The 22,854-nt window shown below is 36.4% G+C and overlaps 1 protein-coding gene and 1 non-coding gene across 3 annotated transcripts; both read left to right on the top strand.

Moving 5' to 3' along the window:
• Window positions 1-264: 264 nt before the first annotated feature.
• Window positions 265-3,528, top strand: LOC130970361 (cinnamoyl-CoA reductase CAD2-like). Of its 2 annotated transcripts, XR_009082046.1 has the most exons (7): window positions 265-634; window positions 720-889; window positions 981-1,172; window positions 1,383-1,551; window positions 2,021-2,207; window positions 2,786-2,845; window positions 3,157-3,395. XR_009082046.1 is itself a non-coding variant. In XM_057896428.1 (6 exons), exons 1-6 carry the CDS (start codon window positions 514-516, stop codon window positions 3,299-3,301), a joined length of 984 nt encoding a protein of 327 aa, XP_057752411.1. In that variant the 5' UTR covers window positions 273-513; the 3' UTR covers window positions 3,302-3,528. The 2 variants fall into 2 exon arrangements, 1 of the variants encoding a protein (XP_057752411.1); XM_057896428.1 differs by lacking the exon at window positions 2,786-2,845 and having other exon boundaries at window positions 273-634; window positions 3,157-3,528.
• Window positions 3,529-15,201: 11,673 nt separating this feature from the next.
• On the top strand, window positions 15,202-15,309 carry LOC130972121 (small nucleolar RNA R71). The gene has a single exon (XR_009083318.1). It is a non-coding gene; the product is annotated as a small nucleolar RNA R71 (small nucleolar RNA).
• The last annotated feature ends 7,545 nt before the right edge of the window (window positions 15,310-22,854 follow it).

Consider the following 22,854-nt stretch of genomic DNA (forward strand, 5'->3'; position numbering starts at 1 on the left):
TCCGGGTTTGATAGTTCTCTTTTCTTTGCCTTCTCTTGTCAGTGTCCTTTTCCTTTGTTTATCTGTAACTTGTCAGACAATGACTGAATGAGACAACATTACTGGAAGATAAAAGAACAGTAGAATACTTTTAAGGGAAAGGGTAAATTGGATATTTCACACGAGGCATGTGCCATCTGTCATGTTAAAAATAGTCATATTATGTTAAAGTATCTTAGAGGAGGAAGATGTAATTTCCTCTTACATTTATGAAAGATGGATTTCTGTTCCTATTTTCGAAAAATCTATATGAATGATTTAACATGAACTCACCCTTATTCATTGAATATTGAACTGTAACAAGTCCTTAGGACTGTTGATGACTATCTGCATTCGTGAGAGACATGTAAGCGCATGCGTCATGTTTAGTTGTGAAGTCGTAAAGTAGATTTAGAACTTGTATCTGTATAAAGAACCCAAGTGAATGCAACTCATAAAGAGCAAGCAACAAAGTAGCGAAGAGAATATTGAAGAATGAGCAGCAGTGTCGGCAAGGTGGTGTGTGTCACCGGAGCTTCAGGTTACATTGCTTCATGGATCGTCAAGTTTCTTCTTAATCGCGGTTACACTGTCAGGGCCACCGTTCGTGACACAAGTCTGTTACTCTTACTCTACCATCAATTCTTTTTATTTATTTATGTATTTATCTCTTTAAATGTGTTTCTCTTAAAAACATGCAGATGATCCGAGAAAGGTAGAGCACTTAACTAAGCTTGAGGGCGCCACAGAGAGACTACAGCTGTTCAAGGCGAATCTTCTAGAAGAAGGTTCGTTCGATTCTGCAGTTCAAGGTTGTGATGGTGTCTTTCATACTGCATCCCCCTTTTATCATGATGTCAATGATCCACAGGTTCGGTTCGATTCGTTCTGTTATACATTTCATCTGTGTCTTTTATTCTTATCTCCTCTTCACGACGTTGCATTTCTTTTTGTTTCTTCAGGCTGAGTTTTTGGATCCAGCAGTTAACGGAACCCTCAATGTTCTTCAAGCATGTGTGAAATCGCAGTCGGTGAAGCGCGTCGTTTTGACCTCTTCAATGGCTGCAGTTACATTTAATGGAAGGCCTCTAACTCCTGAGGTAGTAGTTGATGAGACTTGGTTTTCCGATCCAGAACTCTGTAAGGAGTCGAAGGTATGTGCCATGTCCCCAAAATTGTTATCATATTAATTAGGCCAAATTAGTAGAAGTAGTGGAATTAGTTTCATGTGTTGTTAACTTGATTTTGTTTCATATGAATAAGCTCAATTCCTTGTAAATTTGAGACTCTGCAGCGCAATTTGCTTTCCCATTTTCCCTTTCTTTTTCTGGCTTACACATACCATTTTCTATTTGTGTTTTCAGTCATGGTACTGGTATGTGCTTTCAAAGACATTGGCTGAAGATGCTGCCTGGAAATTTGCAAAAGAAAACAACATCCACTTGGTTACTATTAACCCAGCAATGGTGATTGGACCTCTTTTGCAACCAGTTCTTAACACAAGTGCTGCTGGAGTTTTGAATGTGGTTAATGGTAATTTTTAAAATTCTGTTTTCTGCATATGGAAATGAAAATTGAAATACTAAAGGAGGGAAATAAAAGTACAATATATAATGTGTGAATTTAATCGAAATATTTGTTGACTTTGTTGACAATATGTTCTGTCTATGATTATCTAATTGATCGAATTAGATGCATAGCAACTAAAAGTTGCAGAGTAAGACAACAAAGATTGAGAAAATAAGAATATCCACGTATTTGAGATGTTTATTTATTTCGTTACTTTATGGTTGAGTTGTCTTTGTGTGACCTCAAATTAGGCCGGGTACATTATACCGTTGGGTGTGGCCCTTTCCCGAACCCTGCACTAAAGTGAGATTGTACACCGGGTTGCCTTTTATGAATATTAGTTATTCGTGTGATTCAGTTATTTTTGGTTTTCCAATTGATAAGACCTTTCCATGTGCTGAATAGAAGAAAATCATTAACATCCTTGATGCAGGTGCACAGACATTTCCAAATGCTACTTTTGGATGGGTCAGTGTGAAAGATGTTGCAAATGCTCATATCCAGGCTTATGAAATTCCTTCAGCTAGTGGGAGATATTGCATGGTAGAGAGAGTAGAACATTTCTCAGGGATTGTGAAACTTTTACGTGATTTATACCCAACACTATCCCTTCCAGAGGAGTAAGTTTAATTATTTGATTACCTTCAAGAATGCATATAATCCCTGTTTCCTGAATTAATTGCTTTTGATACTTTCATTGTTCGTTTGAAAACTCAAATCTACTTAAAGGATTCATCATTGATTTCAATATAGTGTTTATTTACTGTCATTCAAAATGCAATTGAAAAAGTCGAGGAAATCTGGTGTAGAAGTTTCAAAAGTAGAAAAACTAGTACAACTCGTAATTCTTGTAGTGATAATTTAACGACTGAATATCTCAGTCCAAATGAAGAGCTGTGTTCTAAAGGGCCTTTGTATTTCCGAATAAAGGATTAATTTGGAAATTAAAATGTTGCTGGATTTAGGTTTTATGAACTTTGTATGTGAGAATAATGAAGTTAGTTGTCAAGCATGGGCATAAGGATACCTCGTATAAATTTCATTCTAATCAGATCTATTCTATCTGTAAGTTCTGATATGGTAATGAACATGTACTTTTTAGTTGTTTACTTATAGCTGTTTTCTTTTTCTTGTCTGGGGTGTAGCACTCTCTTGCTTTAATTCAACATTGCTTCAAATTTTAATTTAAAATTTGTAGGTGATGTGATTTATGGTATTACTGTTAGTCATTCAGCGTGCAGAATCTCAACTCTCAATGGTGGTGTTATAACTCTAATCTCTAAGCATTCAGTTATTTTCTTTTCTTAGCATGTTCTTTATTATGCAAGCTGAAGAATCTGTATCTCACTTCTCTTTTTTCTTGAAAAACACACCTTAGTAACTAATTTATATTTAAAAGAATTTCCTAATTTGCATACTATTCATACAAAACTCCTTAATTGATTACATATATGTTTTATATGATATTTTTTTCCACTTCTATTGTTGTACATTCACAAAATTTAAATCCTAATTTTTCTTGTGTTGATTTTTCATATACCATTTTCACATTATCATCATTGTCATCAGGCCCGCTGATGATAAGCCGTATGTGCCAACATATCAAGTTTCGAAAGAAAAGGCAAAAAGCTTGGGACTTCAATTTATTCCTTTGGAAGTGAGCCTCAAGGAGACTGTGGAAAGTTTGAAAGAAAAGAAATTCACCAACTTTTAATTCATAGTATTAGTAGAGGAGAAAATATTTAGTTGTTTACTTGAATGTTCTTACTCATGACACAGAATGAATGTACTGCCGAGTAAGATTGGAGGAAATAGTAGTCGTACTGCAAGTTGCAGATAATGGAATAAAAGTTTGGAAGGGATGTTGATGTGTCTGACAAGTTGATGCTTACATTAACTCCCTTTGGATATAATAGAACTGTATCTTTATATATATATAAAATCCAGTATTTCTTTTAAAAAGTTTTATAATTGTTCCATTAGAAAGAGATAGAAAGAGATTCTTTAATCGGATAACATGACAGTAATAGAATGTCAATCTTCAAATTTCGAAAACATAGCACAAAAATTTATTTATTTACAATAGACTTTTGAGAGACTCATTCAAGAATCCATTTAGAATTTTAGATACTCTCAAATCAAATGACCTATTTTTAAAATTAAAAAAATATATTCTCAGTATGAAAACTGTCGCTGAAATTAAAATCTCATTCAAAAAAATATTAAATATCTGGTGAAAATTTTTTTTAAAAAGTTATGCAAGGACATCCGTCTATATATATATACGTGGTTGGTTAAAAAACACATTAAATTCTCTTAGAGCATGTTCTATAATCATTGAGAAGTTTTTTTTTTCAAAAAAATATATTTTTTAAAAAAATAATTAATGGGCAATAGTTAAAAATATATTATTTTTAAAATTGATAATTTTAATTTAAAAAATAAATTACGAGGAAAGAAATATTTTAAAACTTATCATTTGTAAATATATTTTTTTTTGTAGTTGGTTAAAAATGACTAAACTCTCTTAAAGCATATGTTCTGAGAGTTACCTAAAACTGGATTGCTTTTGGGTGTGAACGTGAACTCCAAACTCCTCTTGGGCAGCATTCGACTTCTGTTAGTACTGAGGTGCCTCAGTCTGAGTTCCTCGTGAGGAGGTGAAGATGGTACCTACAAGAGACTCTGATACTTAAGTTAGCAAGGATTTTAAAGAAATTTTTAATAGATTGAGTTTTGAATATACTTGAAGGTATCAGTGTATTTACAATAGAATTAATAATCACTTTTTAGAGTAGTTTCATCTTTGATGGTGGATAACTATTCTTTTTTGTTAGAAAAGTTATTGAAATCTTTCTTTTAGATTATTTGGATGAGTCAGATATTTATTTAAATAAGTATGATTTGATTGGATTTTATTCGTTTTAGACCTCACTGAATTATGGACAGTGCATGAATAACATGTTTTATAATTATTAAAAAAAAAATTATCAAAGAATAATGGGTAAAAGTTGAAACTTGAAAATAAATTATTACTGAAATTGATAATTTTATTTTAAGAAATAAATTATAAGTTAAAGTAATATTTTAAAACTTATCACTCAAAATACTGAACGAACAAGTAATTTTTATAACTAAATTCAGCTAAATATCTCAAAATAAATATATTTTCTATTTATCTTACTCATATAAATAACTTGTAACGTTGTCTACTCATTTTTTTTCTTCTTCTCAATTTTTCTCCTTTCTTTCTCCTACATCTTCAATTTCTCCATTCTTTTATATTTTCTCTTTTTTTTTTCTTTTTTATTTCATTGTAAATTGTAAAAAATTTTAATGAAAAAAAAAAGAGCAGAATACATTAAAAAATATAAAAGTTATTTATACAATATACTGAAATTTTTTTATAATAAATATAGAACCTTTTTAAAAATAAATATAACTTTTTGAAAAAAAATTAAAATAATTTTTGTTACAAAAATACAAAAAATTTATAAGATAAATACAACCTTTTAAAAAAATTTTAAGTAAAAAAATAAAAATTTATTGACGATAAATATATAAATTTTATGACAATAAACGCAGAATTTTTTTTAAAGGTAAACATAAATTTTTGAAGAAAAACAAAGAAAAAACACAGAAATATATTGACAAAAAATATACAAAATTAAAGATGATAACCACAGAAATTTTTTTATGGTAAATACAACTTTTTAAATAGAAACATAAAAAAAAACAAAAATTTTGCAAAGGAAAAAATAAAAAAATTTACAATAAACACATAAATTTTTTAGGAATAAAACACAAATTGTTAAAAGAGAAACAAAGAAAGAAAACATGGTTTTTATGTTATGCAACTAAAATTTATGTATTTTTTTATTATTCAATTAAAAATTTACACAATTCAAAATAATTATTGTGCCATACAACTAAAATTTTTATATTATATGATTAAAATTTTTATATTTTTTTTTGTTATTCACTTAAAAGTTCTATTACTTTTATCAAGTAACGTTATAAATAAAAATTGAGAGAACTTTTGAAGAACAAATAGTCAGCATTAAAACTAACTGATGCTTATTTCATTTTAAGTTTGTGTTTTTTTTATTCTATTTATTATACACCTTTTATATCCTAAAAAAAGATAATTTACGTAGTTTGTAATCTATATCTTATTTACTTTATCACATACCAGATTTACAAATACAATTTAAGTTAGTTTTTACACTTTATATAATTTGTAAGATGAATTTCAAAAGTTATAAAGTATATTTAATACACACCTTTTAGTCTGGTTTATCGTTGATCAAGCTTACCCATTAAGACAAGAATATTTAAGGTTCTTAGATCATTTTGTTGATCTAAGTTACTGTGATACCTGAGAAGATTTAATTTTAAGAATATGAGTATCTAAAGTTCTTAGATTTGTCATAATATATTAGGATCAATTAGATCAATTAGCATTATTTAACATATTTGAATATATATAAACCTTTCTACTATTCTCTCTTACCTTTCTAACATGGAATAGAGGAAAAATGTAAAAAATATGGTGATTTCATCAAAAGAAAAATAACATATCTTCTTCAAAGAGGATAATCATGGCTCTGATACCATATTAGAAAGGAGTAAGAGAGAGCAGTAGAGAAAAAGTTTATGTATATTCAAATATGTTAAATAATGCTAATTGATCTAATTGATCCTAATATATTCTGAAAAGATTCATGATGATCTAAGTCAAGTTTTTCATCAAAAGACTTGAGGCTATAATTGGCTATAGGTGGTTATTCAACTTGGGAATCAAACCTTGGTGACAATGCCAAATTGCGTAGGTGGAATCTTGCTTAAAGCGCAAGATTCCTCCATCGAAGGTGATAATGACTTACTCACAAGTTGAATCGGTTCCCAGTATATTATATTTGACTCTGTCTGTCTTTATCGATTATTCGAGCGTTGCACATAAGTTATTAGACCAAGGCTAGATTCTTTAAACTTGTTCATATTAAGCCAATCATACATTGGGTCTAAAGTTTTACGTCTATAATGTTACACATCTATTTTTTTCCAACTAGAATTTGATTAATTTTAAATATGTATAAATATTGTTGAAAATTAGGTAAAATTATTATTATAATAATTTATAAATCAAATAAACCTAAAAAATATAAAGACAGGTTTGTCAAATTTAAAAAATAAAAAATGGACTAGCTTGTTTAAATTGTTTTTGGCTCAGCATAAAATAAAATTAAAATTGATTTCTTTAAAAATAAATACTTTTAGTTTTTTTAAGTTGTTTCTATATAGTTTTGTAAAAACATAGGAAAACAATAAGTGTCTTCTGCAATTATTTTAAAAAGTAGTTGAGAAAAGAGGAAAATTGTCATTAATTTTGAGAAAATTAATTTTACAAATTTATCCCACATTTTTTTTGGAAAAATCATGTATCCCTAAAAGAAGAAAGAAAAAAATGACTCTTGTGCTAAAAGAATTCAAATGTCTTTTTTTTCATGCATTTTTTTTTTAGATTACATTATAAACTATTATTAACAAAAAATATTCAAATATTTAAATGTCTTTTTTTTCATTATTTTTTTAGATTATATTACAAACTATGAATAAATGACCATTTGTACCCATGAGAGATGAAAACGCTGACATTTGTACTGATGATAGCTTGAAACTAAACTTATACTCATGATAGATGGCCTCCGTGTGACAAAAGTGTCCTGCCTTAGATCTGAGCTTGATTCGTGGGAATCCGATCCTAGGTGGCACTCCCACCCCTCAAAGCCATATCTTACGTGGATTTGAACATTGGTATCACTAAGAGTATGGAAAAAAGAACGACACTTCCCGAGAGAATCCGACGTGCCCTAGTAGAGGTTCGTCATCGCTGTTGGTCCATTCCAAGTCTGAAAAGACGACCGGATTACTCCGAATCGAGTAGCGAGTAGAGCCTTATACCAGTCCTTTTGTCTTCGACAGTGAGGAGGTCACTCCCTTTGAGGAACAGAGGTATGTCATTTGCCACTAATGATTAATTTTATATGTCGTTGCCACTAGTTAAACAGACGTTGTTACCTAATGAAACCCTATGCGTAACTTTATTTCCTTCAGAATTGATAGAGAGTAGTTGGTTGAGGGTTTGTGTTAGCATTAGTTACAGAGAATGTTTATTTATTATTTTGATTAATTTTACTTCCAGGGATGGCCATCATCCACATAACTCTGTCCATTCATCATAGAGGAAGGTTTGAGAGAGGGCCATGTGGGAAGGTTAGCTACATTGGTGGAGAAGTGACAGAGATAGAGAGGATAAACGTTGATACCCTCAATGGTTTTTTCATATCTGACTTGCTGAAGGACATTGGATATATGTCGATTGCTGAGTTTTACTGGCTAGAACCTGGGAAGGAGCTTGATGATGGATTGAGGTTGCTAAGGGTTGATATGGATGTAGTTAGAATGTATGAGGCAGCCATGAAGAACGGTAACAAAATTAATGTGTATACAGAGCATCTGGTGGATCATCCTGTGGTAGTTGAGGAGAAGAAATTGACTCCATCAAAGATGAGAAGAAAGGTCTGTGCTAAAAGGGTACCAACTCCAAAGAAGACTCCAAGAAGAAGATCGGCAGTAGTCGAAGATGATGACGATGCTGAGATAGCTGTTAATGTCCAAGTTGTGAAGTAGGCCCAAATAAGTGCTGAGGCCCAGCCCATGGATGAGGCCCATCAAGAGAATAACCCAGCTAATGTTGTTGCCCAAAATGAGGTTAGTTTGATAGTGCCTAAACAGATACCAAATCCAGCACCTTCAGCAACACATGAAGCAATTAACATTTTCCAACCTCCTCTAACACCTGTCCAACCGGATGAACCACCTTCAACTCAATCCCAACCTTCCCAACCACCTCTTGAGGTAGATCAGCAAGGCCACTACAACACAGAACTTCAATGTTGCAATGGATAGGCTAAAAAAGATAGATGTTGGGGCTTGGGAATACTTGGACAAGATTAGTCTGAAACAGTGGAGCAGAGAATATTTTAGTGAATACCCTAAGATGGACAACTACACCAATAATAACTGTGAGGTGTTTAATGCCAAGGTGAAGAAGATGAGGGGGAAACCGATTATAACCATGCTGGAAGAAGTGAGGTGCTACGTAATGCAGATCATAGCAAGGAATAAAAAGGCTTTGGTTGGGTACAGTGGAAGGTTAACCCCTACTCAACATAGCATATTAGAAAGGGAGAAGAGAGAGAGCAACAAATGGAGACCACTTCCTACCGGAGATGACGCGGGAAATGTATATGAAGTTCAATGTCTTCCCATGAAGGTCAGTGTAGACTTGGGCAAAGGTACATGCAGTTGTAGACTCTAACAACTGACTGGACTACCTTGTAGACATGCATGTGCTGCTTTATCTTACCAAAACAGAAGACCCGAAGAGTAAGCACATAATTGGCTCACGATGGGTGCTTATAATGCTGCATATCAAACTTCAATGCGCCCAGTTCCAAGCCAAGAGTTTTGGGAGCACCTTGACACCCTACCTATTCTGCCACCCTGGTACAAAAAAACAATCGGAAGACCTTCAACCAAGAGAGACAAAAGAAACGATGTCCCTAAGGAGAAGAGTGACCCCCATAGAACAAAGAGGAGGATTGGCACCATTGTATGCAAATACTGCCTCCAGGTATATTCAGTATATTATCACAACTATTTAACTTCATGTGTGCCACATTTTAATTATTACCTATTTTACGTAGGCTGGTCACAACAAGAAAAGCTGTAAGAAGAGAAAGGAAGCAATGGGTGAAAGGAGTGTGGTGCACGAAATTGTGATCACTACACAACTTTGCACAACTAACCAGCAAGTGCACTGGGTCGTCCAAGTAATACCTTACGCGAGTAAGGGTCGATCCCACGGAGATTGTTGGTATGAAGCAAGCTATGGTCACCTTGTAAATCTTAGTCAGGCAGACTCAAATGGGTATAGTGATATACGAATAAAGCATAAAGATAAAGATAGAGGTACTTATGTGATTCATTGGTAGGAACTTCAGATAAGCGTATGAAGATGCCTTCCCTTCCGTCTCTCTGCTTTCCTACTGTCTTCATCCAATCCTTCTTACTCCTTTCTATGGCAAGCTTATGCAAGGGTTTCACCGTTGTCAGTGGCTACCTCCCATCCTCTCAGTGAAAATGTTCCTATGCTCTGTCACAGCATATGGCTAATCAGCTGTCGGTTCTCGGTCAGGCCGGAATAGAATCCAGTGATTCTTTTGCGTCTGTCACTAACGCCCCGCCTGCTAGGAGTTTGAAGCACGTCACAGTCATTCAATCATTGAATCCTACTCAGAATACCACAGACAAGGTTAGACCTTCCGGATTCTCTTGAATGCCGCCATCAGTTCTCGCCTATACCACGAAGACTCCGGTTAAAGAATCCAAGAGATAAACATTAGAGCCTCGTTGCTTGTAGAACAAGAGTGGTTGTCAGTCACTTTGTTCATGAGTGAGAATGATGATGAGCGTCACATAATCATCACATTCATCATGTTCTTGGGTGCAAATGAATATCTTGGACAAAGAACAAGCGGAATTGAATAGAAGAACAATAGTAATTGCATTAATACTCGAGGTACAGCAGAGCTCCACACCTTAATCTATGGTATGTAGAAACTCCACCGTTGAAAATACATAAGAACAAGGTCTAGGCATGGCCGAATGGCCAGCCTCCCAAATGATCTAAGATAGCATGAAACTCAAAGATAGCTACCAAGATGTCTAATACAATAGTAAAAAGGTCCTACTTATAGAAAACTAGTAGCCTAGGGTGTACAGAGATGAGTAAATGTCATAGAAATCCACTTCCGGACCCACTTGGTGTGTGCTTGGGCTGAGCAATGAAGCATTTTCGTGTAGAGACTCTCCTTGGAGTTAAACGCCAGCTTTGGTGCCAGTTTGGGCGTTTAACTCCCATTCTTGTGCCAGTTCCGGCGTTTAACGCTGGAATTCCTGAGGGTGACTTTGAACGCCGGTTTGGGCCATCAAATCTTGGGCAAAGTATGGACTATCATATATTGCTGGAAAGCCCAGAAGGTCTACTTTCCAACGCCGTTGAGAGCGCGCCAATTGGGCTTCTGTAGCTCCAGAAAATCCACTTCGAGTGCAGGGAGGTCAGAATCCAACAGCATCTGCAGTCCTTTTGAGTCTCTGGATCAGATTTTTGCTCAGAAAAACACACAAACTCATAGTAAAGTCCAGAAAAGTGAATTTTAACTAAAAACTAATAAAAATATACTAAGAACTTAACTAAAACTACTAAAAACATACTAAAAACAATGCCAAAAAGGGTACAAATTATCCGCTCATCACAACACCAAACTTAAATTGTTGCTTGTCCCCAAGCAACTGAAAATCAAATAAGATAAAAAGAAGAGAATATACTATAGACTCCAAATTATCAATGAAACTTAGCTCCAAATTAGATGAGCGGGACTAGTAGCTTTTTGCCTCCAAACAGTTTTGGCATCTCACTTTATCCTTTGAAATTCAGAATGATTGGCTTCTTTAGGAACTCAGAATCCAGATAGTGTTATTGATTCTCCTAGTTAAGTATGATGATTCTTGAACACAGCTACTTTTTGAGTCTTGGCCGTGACCCAAAGCACTCTGTCTTCCAGTATTACCACCGGATACATACATGCCACAGACACATAATTGGGTGAACCTTTTCAGATTGTGACTCAACTTTGCTAGAGTCCCCAATTAGAGGTGTCCAGGGTTCTTAAGCACACTCTTTTTGCCTTGGATCACAACTTTATTTCTTTCTTTTTCTTTCTTTTTTTTTCTTTCTCCTTTTTTTTCGTTTTTCTCATTCTTTTTCTCTTTTTTTTTTGTATTCACTGCTTTTTCTTGCTTCAAGAATCATTTTTATGATTTTTCAGATCCTCAGTAACATGTCTCCTTTTTCATCATTCTTTCAAGAGCCAACAATTTTAACATTCATGAACAACAAATTCAAAAGACATATGCACTGTTCAATCATACATTCAGAAAACAAAAAGTATTGTCACCACATCAAACTAATTAAGCTAGTTTTAAAGATGAATTCGAAATCCTGTACTTCTTGTTCTTTTGTAATAAAAACAGTTTTCATTTAAGAAAGGTGATGGATTCATAGGACATTCATAACTTTAAGGCATAGACACTAAGACACTAATGATCATAAGACACAAACATGGACAAACATAAGCATAAGAATTCGAAAAACAGAAGAATAAAGAACAAGGAGATTAAAGAACGGGTCCACCTTAGTGATGGCGGCTCTTTCTTCCTCTTGAAGATCCTATGGAGTGCTTGAGCTCCTCAATGTCTCTTCCTTGTCTTTGTTGCTCCTCTCTCATGATTCTTTGATCTTCTCTAATTTCATGGAGGATGATGGAGTGTTCTTGATGCTCCACCCTTAGTTGTCCCATGTTGGAACTCAGTTCTCCTAGGGAGGTGTTTAGTTGCTCCCAATAGTCTTGTGGAGGAAAGTGCATCCCTTGAGGCATCTCAGGGATTTCATGATGAGTGGGGTCTCTTGTTTGCTCCATCCTTTTCTTAGTGATGGGCTTGTGGTCATGCCTTCTCAGTTGAACCAGCTTCCCTCTTGAATTTCTCTTCTATTGAGCGCCCTCTTCACATATGACTGTGAGGACTTGGTCCAACCTTTGATCAAAGTTGACCCTTCTAGTGTAAGGATGTTCATCTCCTTGCATCATGGGCAAGTTGAATGCTAACCTTACATTTTCCGGACTAAAATCCAAGTATTTCCCCCGAACCATTGTAAGATAATTCTTTGGATCCGGGTTCACACTTTGATCATGGTTCTTGGTGATCCATGCATTGGCATAGAACTCTTGAACCATCAAGATTCCGACTTGTTGAATGGGGTTGGTAAGCACTTCCCAACCTCTTCTTCGGATCTCATGCCGGATCTCCGGATATTCACCCTTTTTGAGTGAAAAGGGGACCTCGGGGATCACCTTCTTCAAGGCCACAACTTCATAGAAGTGGTCTTGATGCACCCTTGAGATGAATCTATCCATCTCCCATGACTCGGAGGTGGAAGCTTTTGCCTTCCCTTTCCTCTTTCTAGAGGTTTCTCCGGCCTTGGATGCCATAAATGGTTATGGAAAAACAAAAGCAATGCTTTTACCACACCAAACTTAAAAGATTTGCTCGTCCTCGAACAAAAGAAGAAAGAAGAGAGTAGAAGAAGAAGAAATGAGGAAGAAGGGAATGGCTTTGTGTTCGGCCATGTATGGGTGGGTTTGGGAGGGAAAGTGGTTTGAATTTGAAGGGTGAGGTAGGTGGGGTTTTATGAAGGATGGATGTGAGTGGTGAAGAGGTATTGAGGTGATTGGTGAATGGGTGAAGAAGAAGAGAGAGTAGTGGGGTTGGTGGGGATCCTGTGGGGTTCACAGATCCTGTGGTGTCAAGGAAAAGTCATCCCTGCACCAAATGGCTTTCAAAATCACGTTTTGAGCCATTTCTGGCGTTAAACGCCGGGCTAGTGCCCATTCCTGGCGTTTAACGCCAGGTTCTTGCCCTTTTCTGGCGTTTAACGCTAGTCTGGTGCCCCTTTCTGGCGTTAAACGCACAGAATGGTGCCAGACTGGGCGTTAAACGCCCAACTGCTAGCCTTACTGGCGTTTAAACGCCAGTGAGTTCTTCCTCCAGGGTGTGCTGTTTTTCTTCCTGTTTTTCATTCTGTTTTTGCTTTTTCAATTGATTTTGTGACTTCTCATGATCATCAACCTACAAAAAACATAAAATAACAAAAGAAATAGATAAAATATAATCATTGGGTTGCCTCCCAACAAGCGCTTCTTTAATGTCAGTAGCTTGACAGAGGGCTCTCATGGAGCCTCACATTTTCTCAGAGCAATGTTGGAACCTCCCAACACCAAACTTAGAGTTTGAATGTGGGGGTTCAACACCAAACTTAGAGTTTGGTTGTGGCCTCCCAACACCAAACTTAGAGTTTGACTGTGGGGGCGCTGTTTGACTCTGAATTGAGAGAAGCTCTTTATGCTTCCTCTCCATGGTGACAGAGGGATATCCTTGAGCCTTAAACACAAAGGATTCTTCATTCACTTGAATGATCAGTTCACCTCCATCAACATCAATCACAGCCTTTGCTGTGGCTAGGAAGGGTCTGCCAAGGATGATGGATTCATCCATGCACTTCCCAGTCTCTAGGACTATGAAATCAGTAGGGATGTAATGGTCTTCAATCTTCACCAAAACATCCTCTATAAGTCCATGAGCTTGTTTTCTTGAGTTGTCTGCCATCTCTAATGAGATTCTTGCAGCTTGTACCTCAAAGATCCCTAGCTTCTCCATTACAGAGAGAGGCATGAGGTTTACACTTGACCCTAAGTCACACAGAGCCTTCTTGAAGGTCATGGTGCCTATGGTACAAGGTATGGAAAACTTCCCAGGATCTTGTCTCTTTTGAGGTAATTTCTGCCTAGACAAGTCATCCAGTTCTTTGGTGAGCAAAGGGGGTTCATCCTCCCAAGTCTCATTTCCAAATAACTTGTCATTTAGTTTCATGATTGCTCCAAGGTATTTAGCAACTTGCTCTTCAGTAACATACTCATCCTCTTCAGAGGAAGAATACTCATCAGAGCTCATGAATGGCAGAAGTGAATCCAATGGAATCTCTATGGTCTCAATTTGAGCCTCAGATTCCCATGGTTCCTCAGTAGGGAACTCAGTAGAGGCTAGTGCACGTCCATTGAGGCCTTCCTCAGTGGCGTTCACTGCCTCTCCTTCCTCTCCAAATTCGGCCATGTTGATGGCCTTGCACTCTCCTTTTGGATTTTCTTCTGTATTGCTTGGAAGAGTACTTGGAGGGAGTTCAGTAATTTTCTTGCTCAGCTGTCCCACTTGTGCCTCCAAATTACTAATGGAGGACCTTGTTTCAGTCATGAAACTTTGAGTGGTTTTGATTAGATTAGAGACCATAGTTGCTAAGTCAGAGGGGTTCTGCTTAGAATTCTCTGTCTGTTGCTGAGAAGATGATGGAAAAGGCTTGCCATTGCTAAACCTGTTTCTTCCACCATTATTGTTGTTAAAACCTTGTTGAGGTTTCTCTTGATTCTTCCATGAGAAATTTGGATGATTTCTCCATGAAGAATTATAGATGTTTCCATAGGGTTCTCCTAGGTAATTCACCTCTTCCATTGAAGGGTTCTCAGGATCATAGGCTTCTTCTTCAGATGAAGCATCCTTAGTACTGCTTGGTGCATTTTGCATTCCAGACAGACTTTGAGAGATCAAATTGACTTGTTGAGTCAATATCTTGTTCTGAGCCAGAATGGCATTCAGAGCATCAATCTCAAGAACTCCTTTCTTCTGATTAGTCCCATTGTTCACAGGATTCCTTTCAGAAGTGTACATGAATTGGTTATTTGCAACCATTTCAATTAGCTCTTGAGCCTCTGTAGGCGTCTTCTTCAGATGAAGAGATCCTCCAGCAGAGCTATCCAAAGACATCTTGGACAGTTCAGAGAGACCATCATAGAAAATACCTATGATGCTCCATTCAGAAAGCATGTCTGAGGGACACTTTCTGATCAATTGTTTGTATCTTTCCCAAGCTTCATAGAGGGATTCACCATCCTTTTGTCTGAAGGTTTGGACTTCCACTCTAAGCTTACTCAATTTTTGAGGTGGAAAGAACTTTGCCAAGAAGGCATTGACTAGCTTTTCTCAAGAGTCCAGGCTTTCTTTAGGTTGAGAGTCCAACCATGTCCTAGCTCTGTCTCTTACAGCAAAAGGGAATAGCATCAGTCTGTAGACCTCAGGGTCAACCCCATTAGTCTTGACTGTGTCACAGATTTGCAAGAATTCAGCTAAAAACTGATGAGGATCTTCCAATGGAAGTCCATGGAACTTGCAATTCTGTTGCATTAGAGAAACTAATTGAGGCTTAAGCTCAAAGTTGTTTGCTCCAATGGCAGGGATAGAGATGCTTCTCCCATAGAAGTCGGGAGTAGGTGCAGTAAAGTCACCCAGCACCTTCCTTGCATTGTTGGCATTGTTGTTGTTTTCGGCTGCCATAGGTTCTTCTTCTTTGAAGAATTCGGTCAGGTCCTCAACAGAGAGTTGTGCCTTAGCTTCTCTTAGCTTTCGCTTCAAGGTCCTTTCAGGTTCAGGGTCAGCTTCAACAAGAATGCCTTTGTCTCTGCTCCTGCTCATATGAAAGAGAAGAAAACAAGAAAATGTGGAATCCTCTATGTCACAGTATAGAGATTCCTTGAAGTGTCAAAGGAAAAGAAAAGTAGAAGATAGAAGTAGAAAATTCGAACTTATCAAAGAAGATGGAGTTTGAATTTTGCATTAAGGGATAGTGTTAGTCCATAAATAGAAGGATGTGAGAAGAAGGGAAGTGATTTTCGAAAATTAAGTAAAGATTTTTGAAAACATTTTTGAAAAACACTAATTGATTTTCGAAAATAAGAGTGGGAAAGAAATCAAGTAATTTTTGAAAAAGATTTTGAAATTAGAAGTCAAAAAGATTTGATTAAAAACTATTTTGAAAAAGATGAGGTTAAGAAGATATGATTGGTTTTAAAAAGATGTGATTGAGAAAATATGATTTGAAAACAATTTTAAAAAAAGATATGATTTGAAAACAATTTTAAAAAGATTTGATTTTTAAAAATTAATGACTTGCCTAACAAGAAAAGATATGATTCAAACATTAAACCTTTCTCAACAGAAAAGGCAACATACTTGAAATGTTCAATCAAATCATTAATTGTTAGCAAGTATCTTTGAAAAAGGAAAGAAATTGATTTTGAAAACATTTGATTGAAAAGATATGATTTGAAAAAGATTTGATTTTGAAAAACTTTGAAAACTTGAAAAAAAATTGATTTGAAAAACAAAATCTTCCCCCTTGTGCCATCCTGGCGTTAAACGCCCAGAATGGTGCACATTCTGGCGTTTAACGCCCAAAACTATACCCTTTTGGGCGTTAAACGCCCAACCAGGTACCCTGGCTGGCGTTTAAACGCCAGTCTGTCCTTCTTCACTGGGCGTTTTGAACGCCCAGCTTTTTCTGTGCAATTCCTCTGCTGTATGTTCTGAATCTTCAATTCTCTGTATTATTGACTTGAGAAGACACAAATTAAAAAATATTTTTGGATTTTTAATAATAAGGAATAATCAAAATGCACTAAAATCAAATAACAATGCATGCAAGACACCAAACTTAGCAGTTTGTATACTACTGACACTAACAAAATGAGAATGCATATGAGACATATAAACACTCAAGTCAAGAGAATTAAAAATCAGAGTAATAAAATCATCAAGAACAACTTGAAGATTAAAGAAGACACATGCATGAATGCAAAAAGAACAGAAACATGCAATTGACACCAAACTTAACATGAGACTCAAGACTCAAACAAGAAATTTTTGGATTTTATGATGTTGTAATTTTTTTTTTGTGCTTTTTCGAAATTTATATGGAAAAGAAAAACAAAGGTATCAAAATTCTTAATAAGAATTCCAGGAATCATGCAATGTTAGTCTAAAGCTTTAGTCTAAAGGAATTAGACATGGCTAGCCAAGCTTCAGCAGGACATTACATTCAAGAGCTAAATTGATGATAATCAATCAGCTTTGGTGATGATAAGAACATCACCTTGAAACACTAGAATTCATTCTTAAGAACTCTGAAGAAAAATACCTAATCTAAGCAACAAGATGAACCATCAGTTGTCCATACACAAAACAATCCCCGGCAACGGCGCCAAAAACTTGGTGCGCGAAATTGTGATCACTACACAACTTTGCACAACTAACCAGCAAGTGCACTGGGTCGTCCAAGTAATACCTTACGCGAGTAAGGGTCGATCCCACGGAGATTGTTGGTATGAAGCAAGCTATGGTCACCTTGTAAATCTTAGTCAGGCAGACTCAAATGGGTATAGTGATATACGAATAAAGCATAAAGATAAAGATAGAGGTACTTATGTGATTCATTGGTAGGAACTTCAGATAAGCGTATGAAGATGCCTTCCCTTCCGTCTCTCTGCTTTCCTACTGTCTTCATCCAATCCTTCTTACTCCTTTCCATGGCAAGCTTATGCAAGGGTTTCACCGTTGTCAGTGGCTACCTCCCATCCTCTCAGTGAAAATGTTCCTATGCTCTGTCACAGCATATGGCTAATCAGCTGTCGGTTCTCGGTCAGGCCGGAATAGAATCCAGTGATTCTTTTGCGTCTGTCACTAACGCCCCGCCTGCTAGGAGTTTGAAGCACGTCACAGTCATTCAATCATTGAATCCTACTCAGAATACCACAGACAAGGTTAGACCTTCCGGATTCTCTTGAATGCCGCCATCAGTTCTCGCCTATACCACGAAGACTCCGGTTAAAGAATCCAAGAGATAAACATTAGAGCCTCGTTGCTTGTAGAACAAGAGTGGTTGTCAGTCACTTTGTTCATGAGTGAGAATGATGATGAGCGTCACATAATCATCACATTCATCATGTTCTTGGGTGCAAATGAATATCTTGGACAAAGAACAAGCGGAATTGAATAGAAGAACAATAGTAATTGCATTAATACTCGAGGTACAGCAGAGCTCCACACCTTAATCTATGGTGTGTAGAAACTCCACCGTTGAAAATACATAAGAACAAGGTCTAGGCATGGCCGAATGGCCAGCCTCCCAAATTATCTAAGATAGCATGAAACTCAAAGATAGCTACCAAGATGTCTAATACAATAGTAAAAAGGTCCTACTTATAGAAAACTAGTAGCCTAGGGTGTACAGAGATGAGTAAATGTCATAGAAATCCACTTCCGGGCCCACTTGGTGTGTGCTTGGGCTGAGCAATGAAGCATTTTCATGTAGAGACTCTCCTTGGAGTTAAACGCCAGCTTTGGTGCCAGTTTGGGCGTTTGACTCCCATTCTTGTGCCAGTTCCGGCGTTTAACGCTGGAATTCCTGAGGGTGACTTTGAACGCCGGTTTGGGCCATCAAATCTTGGGCAAAGTATGGACTATCATATATTGCTGGAAAGCCCAGGATGTCTACTTTCCAACGCCGTTGAGAGTACGCCAATTGGGCTTCTGTAGCTCCAGAAAATCCACTTCGAGTGCAGGGAGGTCAGAATCCAACAGCATCTGCAGTCCTTTTGAGTCTCTGGATCAGATTTTTGCTCAGATCCCTCAATTTCAGCCAGAAAATACCTGAAATCACAGAAAAACACACAAACTCATAGTAAAGTCCAGAAAAGTGAATTTTAACTAAAAACTAATAAAAATATACTAAGAACTTAACTAAAACTACTAAAAACATACTAAAAACAATGCCAAAAAGGGTACAAATTATCCGCTCATCAGAGTGCTGCACCCCAAGTCCCTGCAAGTGATGAGGATGAGGATATACTGGCTGAAATGTACTATGAGGAGACATTAGAAGCTGTAGAGGCTAAAGCAGCAACAACTAAAGTAGGAAACGATTCCATAGCACCCCAACTTGCACAGGTTAGTTCATAGTGTTATTCATTTCCTTAATTACACTTGTTTAATCACTAATACATTTGCTTTGGTTCTTCTTTGGAATCCAGCAACCGCCCCCGATGCCACCACCAGCAAGTACACAACCGCAGACTCCAACAACCAGTGGAGCAGCCAAGAAATAACCTAAACGGAGAAATGTCAAGTGACCTCCCCCGACTGCACATACACCACAAGCATCTGCACCTTCTCCCAAGAATCCATCCACAACCCCTTCCACACACAACTCTCAAACAATCCCTCATCCACTGCAAGGTGCTAGTGCAGGTACAATCACACGGTTCGTGTAGTTCATGCCGACACCTGGTGTGGCTGCAAGTTCTAAAGACCGAGGCACGACTGTTAGATGCAGAGGTGAAGGAAGAGGTCGAGGCAGGAGAGGTGCATCAAGCAGTGCCAAATATGGTTCTCGAACGGGAGCAGTAACTCAACACCAATGTCATAGACTGTGTTTTAACTGTATTTTGCTATTTTGATGTAATCAACTTTGCTGATAGACTACTTACGGTTGGGTACTGGTTAGTTAAGTTTACTATTTTGGTGTAATCAACAGTGCTATTTTAGTTGTTCTGACTGTGTTCTGCTATTCTTGCTGTAATCAACTATATTTTTTTGTTATGCATTTTCATGGTCAGTCCACTTGTTGAGTTAGTTATGCTAGCTTTCAGGTTATACTTTAAGTTGCAGCATCTATGTATAACTGTTCCCAACTCTTTTATGGTTAACATTATCATTATTCGAACAGCACCTACTTCTGATTTTATAATTCATAACCACAACCATCACATTTCTAAATCACAGATTCAACTTAATTATGATTATTTAAGTAGAAAACATAAATTCATGTGCATATCCATGTGTCTAGCAATAAACTTTATCAAAAGGAACTTACATGGCAGCAACAGATTTAAAGTGTCTATGTCAAAATCAAGAAATACATTCACTCTCTCATGCTTTACAAAGACCCCAACTCCATACAAATTTTACATTTTCATTATGAAATACATCTCACCCATCAAACAAAATGCAACCCCCAACGCAATGCATAAAAGCAACACTCTAATTCCCCTAATTTTACCCCTAAATTTGTCTATCTTTCTCGCTAGGATTGACGGTGCTTGCTGATTTTTCCCATGTTCAGTGATAGTGAGCCCATCATCATGCCTTGCATAAGAAGTCTCCGAATGTCTTTTAGCCAAACATCTTGCTATGCCCTCCCATCCTTCTTCTATTTCATCAACCCATACAAAAAATTTGCAGTCTCTTGTCCAACAAAACAAAACAAATGCACCCATGGGTCAACTTAAATTCAAAGAAAACTTTCTCACCTGAACTCCAACAGCGTCTGGCCATTACCGCCCATAAAGGACATCTGATGAACCATCTATTAGGGTTCGTAATCGTGCCAGACTCCATCAACGCAACCTCTCTGTCACAGAAGCATATGCCGTCCAGCTTCTTCGCCTTCATCTTCTTCGAACTTGAAGAACTACTGTGGTTGCCATCATTTGCAGCAGAGTTAAATCTGCGGAAAGACATTGGGGGGTACGAGCTAATTCTTTATCACTGTGGGTGCACTTCACACTCAATGAGATTCAACAAGCATCGATTTTCTGGGGTATGGTTTGTATTGGAGGAGGAAGCTACCTAGAGTTTCGATTTTATGCGTTCAACCTTCCCACCTCTCATATACCAATGTTCAAATCCATGTAAGATATGGCTTTGGGGGGTGGGAGTGCCACCTTGGATCGGATTCCCACGAACCAAGCTCAGAACCAAGCCAGGGCACTTTTGTCATACGGAGGCCATCTATCATGGGTATAAGTTAGTTTCAAGCTATCATAGGTACAAATATCAGCGTTTTCATCTCTCATGGGTACAAATGGTCATTTATTCTACAAACTATTATTAACATAAAATATTCAAATATATTTTCTACTAATAATTTATGTAACCATTTTATTTTATATTAACTGTTTTATATAATTAAAGCCTTTTTAAAAAATACCATGTAATACAAAATAAATTTTTATACAATACGATCACATTTGTAATTCTATTTAACAAAAAAATACTTACATATTTTTGAGCATTCCTGAAGGGATAAAGAAGAATGGGTAGAAAAATGAAGACCATGAAATAGAGTGCCTTTGATGTAGCGAAGAATGTGAAGAACTGTCGGATAGTGAGTAGTATGAGGAGCTGACAAGAATTAGCTAAGAACATGAACTGGATAGGCGATGTCTACTCGGTGTGATAATCAAGTAAACGAGACCTCCAACCAACTGTTGATAAATAGTAGGGTTATCCAAAACAGCACCATCCATAGAGGTAAATCGAACATTAGGCTCAAGGAGAGTAGACTCAGTGTGACTATCTGTAATTCCCGCCTGAGCAAGAAGATCCGAAGCATACTTAGCTTGAGAGATATAGATATTGTCATCTGTGGATATAACTTCTAGACAAGGAAAATAACTGAGAGAACCAAGATCTTTCATTTTAAAAGTATGGTGAAGGGAGGCTTTGAGATCAGAGATACCATCAGCATCATCTCCAGTAATGATCATGTCATCAACATACAAAAGTAGAAGAACAACTCCACGTTCACTTTTACAAATAAAGAGAGCATTCTCATGGGGACTGCAAGTGAAATCGAAATTGCATATAATGGTGCTAAACTTATCAAACCATTCACGAAGAGCTTGTTTAAGACTATAAAGTGCCTTGCGAAGAAGACAGACTTTGCTGGAAGGACAAGGATATCCTGGAGGTGGTTTCATATAGACCATTTTTTTCAAACTCCCATTAAGAATTGCATTCTTCACATCCATCTGACTGAGAGACCATTTCTTGACCTCAACAATGGCAAGAAGAGCTCGAACAGATGTGATGTAAGATCCATAATTTTCAAAAAATATTATTATGAGTTAATTTTAATTTATTTATTCATTAAAGACTTTATTTTTAGAAATTATTTTATTAAAAGTAATCAAATCAAGTTTTGATAATTAAATTGAAAATTTTACTTAATCTTATAATTATTGAATAATTTTATATATTTAAATTATACAACTTAACAGTTGTAAAAGAATAAGAATTTCATACGATTTAGTTAAATAATTTAGATTTTCGAATTTAATACTTTAATTCTTATAAACAAAGAAAATTAATTATATTATTTTATATTTTAAATTAGAATATTTAATTAAAAGTCAATTAACAAATTGATAATTAAATAATATTTTCAAAAATAATTTTAAAGGATTAATTTAGAATTTAATTTAATATAATATCTCTTAATTTTATTAAAATTAAACAAAACCCCAATTTGCCCCAAATCAAATCCTAAATTTCCAATCAGAAATCCTAATTTTCTACCATAACCTTAACCTAACCTAACCCCACCTCACCGCCACTCACCATTCAACTTCCCCCTCAGCCCAAATACAACACAGCACTGACTGTGAATAAACAAAAAGAGAAAGAAATAGGCATCTGATAAGAGAAGAGAGAGGGAGATTGGAGGGAGCAGAGAAGAGTGAGGGAGCCGCTGCCAGCTGGTCGCCGCCGCACCCGCCACCTACACCGTCTGTCCTCAATGTTGTCAGCTGCGCCGTCGTGGAAGAAAGATGCAACAGAGAGAGAGGGTCCGCAGAGGGT

The sequence above is a fragment of the Arachis stenosperma genome, chromosome 3 (genome assembly GCF_014773155.1).
Source record: "Arachis stenosperma cultivar V10309 chromosome 3, arast.V10309.gnm1.PFL2, whole genome shotgun sequence".
Lineage (NCBI taxonomy): Eukaryota > Viridiplantae > Streptophyta > Magnoliopsida > Fabales > Fabaceae > Arachis > Arachis stenosperma.

Excerpts from the sequence above, each read along its gene's own strand:
- LOC130970361 (XM_057896428.1), top strand. The coding sequence starts at position 514 with ATGAGCAGCAGTGTCGGCAAGGTGGTGTGTGTCACCGGAGCTTCAGGT. Across the intron at positions 890-980 it reads ATGATGTCAATGATCCACAG|GCTGAGTTTTTGGATCCAGC; the intron begins GTTCGGTTCGAT and ends TTGTTTCTTCAG. Across the intron at positions 1,173-1,382 it reads AACTCTGTAAGGAGTCGAAG|TCATGGTACTGGTATGTGCT; the intron begins GTATGTGCCATG and ends TTGTGTTTTCAG.